This window comes from Mandrillus leucophaeus, unplaced genomic scaffold (genome assembly GCF_000951045.1).
Source record: "Mandrillus leucophaeus isolate KB7577 unplaced genomic scaffold, Mleu.le_1.0 Scaffold69, whole genome shotgun sequence".
Taxonomy (NCBI): domain Eukaryota; kingdom Metazoa; phylum Chordata; class Mammalia; order Primates; family Cercopithecidae; genus Mandrillus; species Mandrillus leucophaeus.
This window is the reverse complement of record NW_012107474.1, coordinates 2,019,460-2,020,262: the sequence shown is the minus strand read 5'-3', so window position 1 is coordinate 2,020,262 and position 803 is coordinate 2,019,460. Positions and strand designations below refer to the sequence as shown.

The 803-nt window shown below is 62.8% G+C and overlaps 1 protein-coding gene across 1 annotated transcript; it reads left to right on the top strand.

Moving 5' to 3' along the window:
• The first annotated feature begins 205 nt into the window (after positions 1–205).
• On the top strand, positions 206–803 carry LOC105555547 (uncharacterized protein C21orf124). The gene is given in 3 exon segments (XM_012002534.1): positions 206–289; positions 291–426; positions 429–803. Coding segments are annotated over 3 exon segments (513 nt in total). The 3' UTR covers positions 722–803.

Here is an 803-nt window from a genome sequence, read left to right as displayed (position 1 = left end):
TTTTTTCTTTTGTAGAGACAAGGTCTCTGTCATCCAGGCTGACGTGCAGTGGTGCAGCCAGCTCACCACAGCCTTGACCTCCTGGGCTGAAGCGATCTTTTTGCCTCTACCTCCCGAGTGGCTGGGACTACAGGTGTGCGCCACCACGCCCCCCTCCTGCCCAGGGTTGTTACTGGGGTGGTCACGTGGGCAGCTTCTGCCTGGGATGGACCACAAAGCCAGACTCCCGGCGGGGACACGAGTGTTCCACATAAGCTGCATCATTGGTTCCATGATGCCCGTTAGGCGGGAGGAGGGGTGGGAAAGCCGAGCCCCCAAGTGCCTGCAGAGCCCACCTGGTGCAGACCTCGCCGCCTCGGGGCTGCTGCTCGCACTTCTGCACCTTCCCCTGACTAGGCCCCTGTTCCTTGAGGCCACACCACACCCTCATTCATTTTTCCACACTCTGAGCTGTGCCTCCCAAGCCCAGGGCAGCCAGGCTTGGCAGAGCCTCTGCCTTGAGGCCAGCATGCCCAGTGGCCCCTTTGAGAGGATTTCCTGGAGCTTCCTGTCTGAGCTTCCTGGCCTGAGGGCATTGGGAAGGAGCCTGCGGAGCTGGAGGTCAGCAGGTGGACGGGTTGCGCTGTCCTGGCTTTTGGAGTGTGGAGCCAGAGCGGGTGGGACAGGTGACCTGCTGCTGGGCTTGGTGGTCCCTGCTGCAGGGAAGGGGCAGCTGGTGTGAACACAAGGAGCTGCAGGACTGGAGAAGGCCAGGGCCAGGAACCTGCCGATGGACACCGGCGAGGGGCCAGGCACGGCCCGGA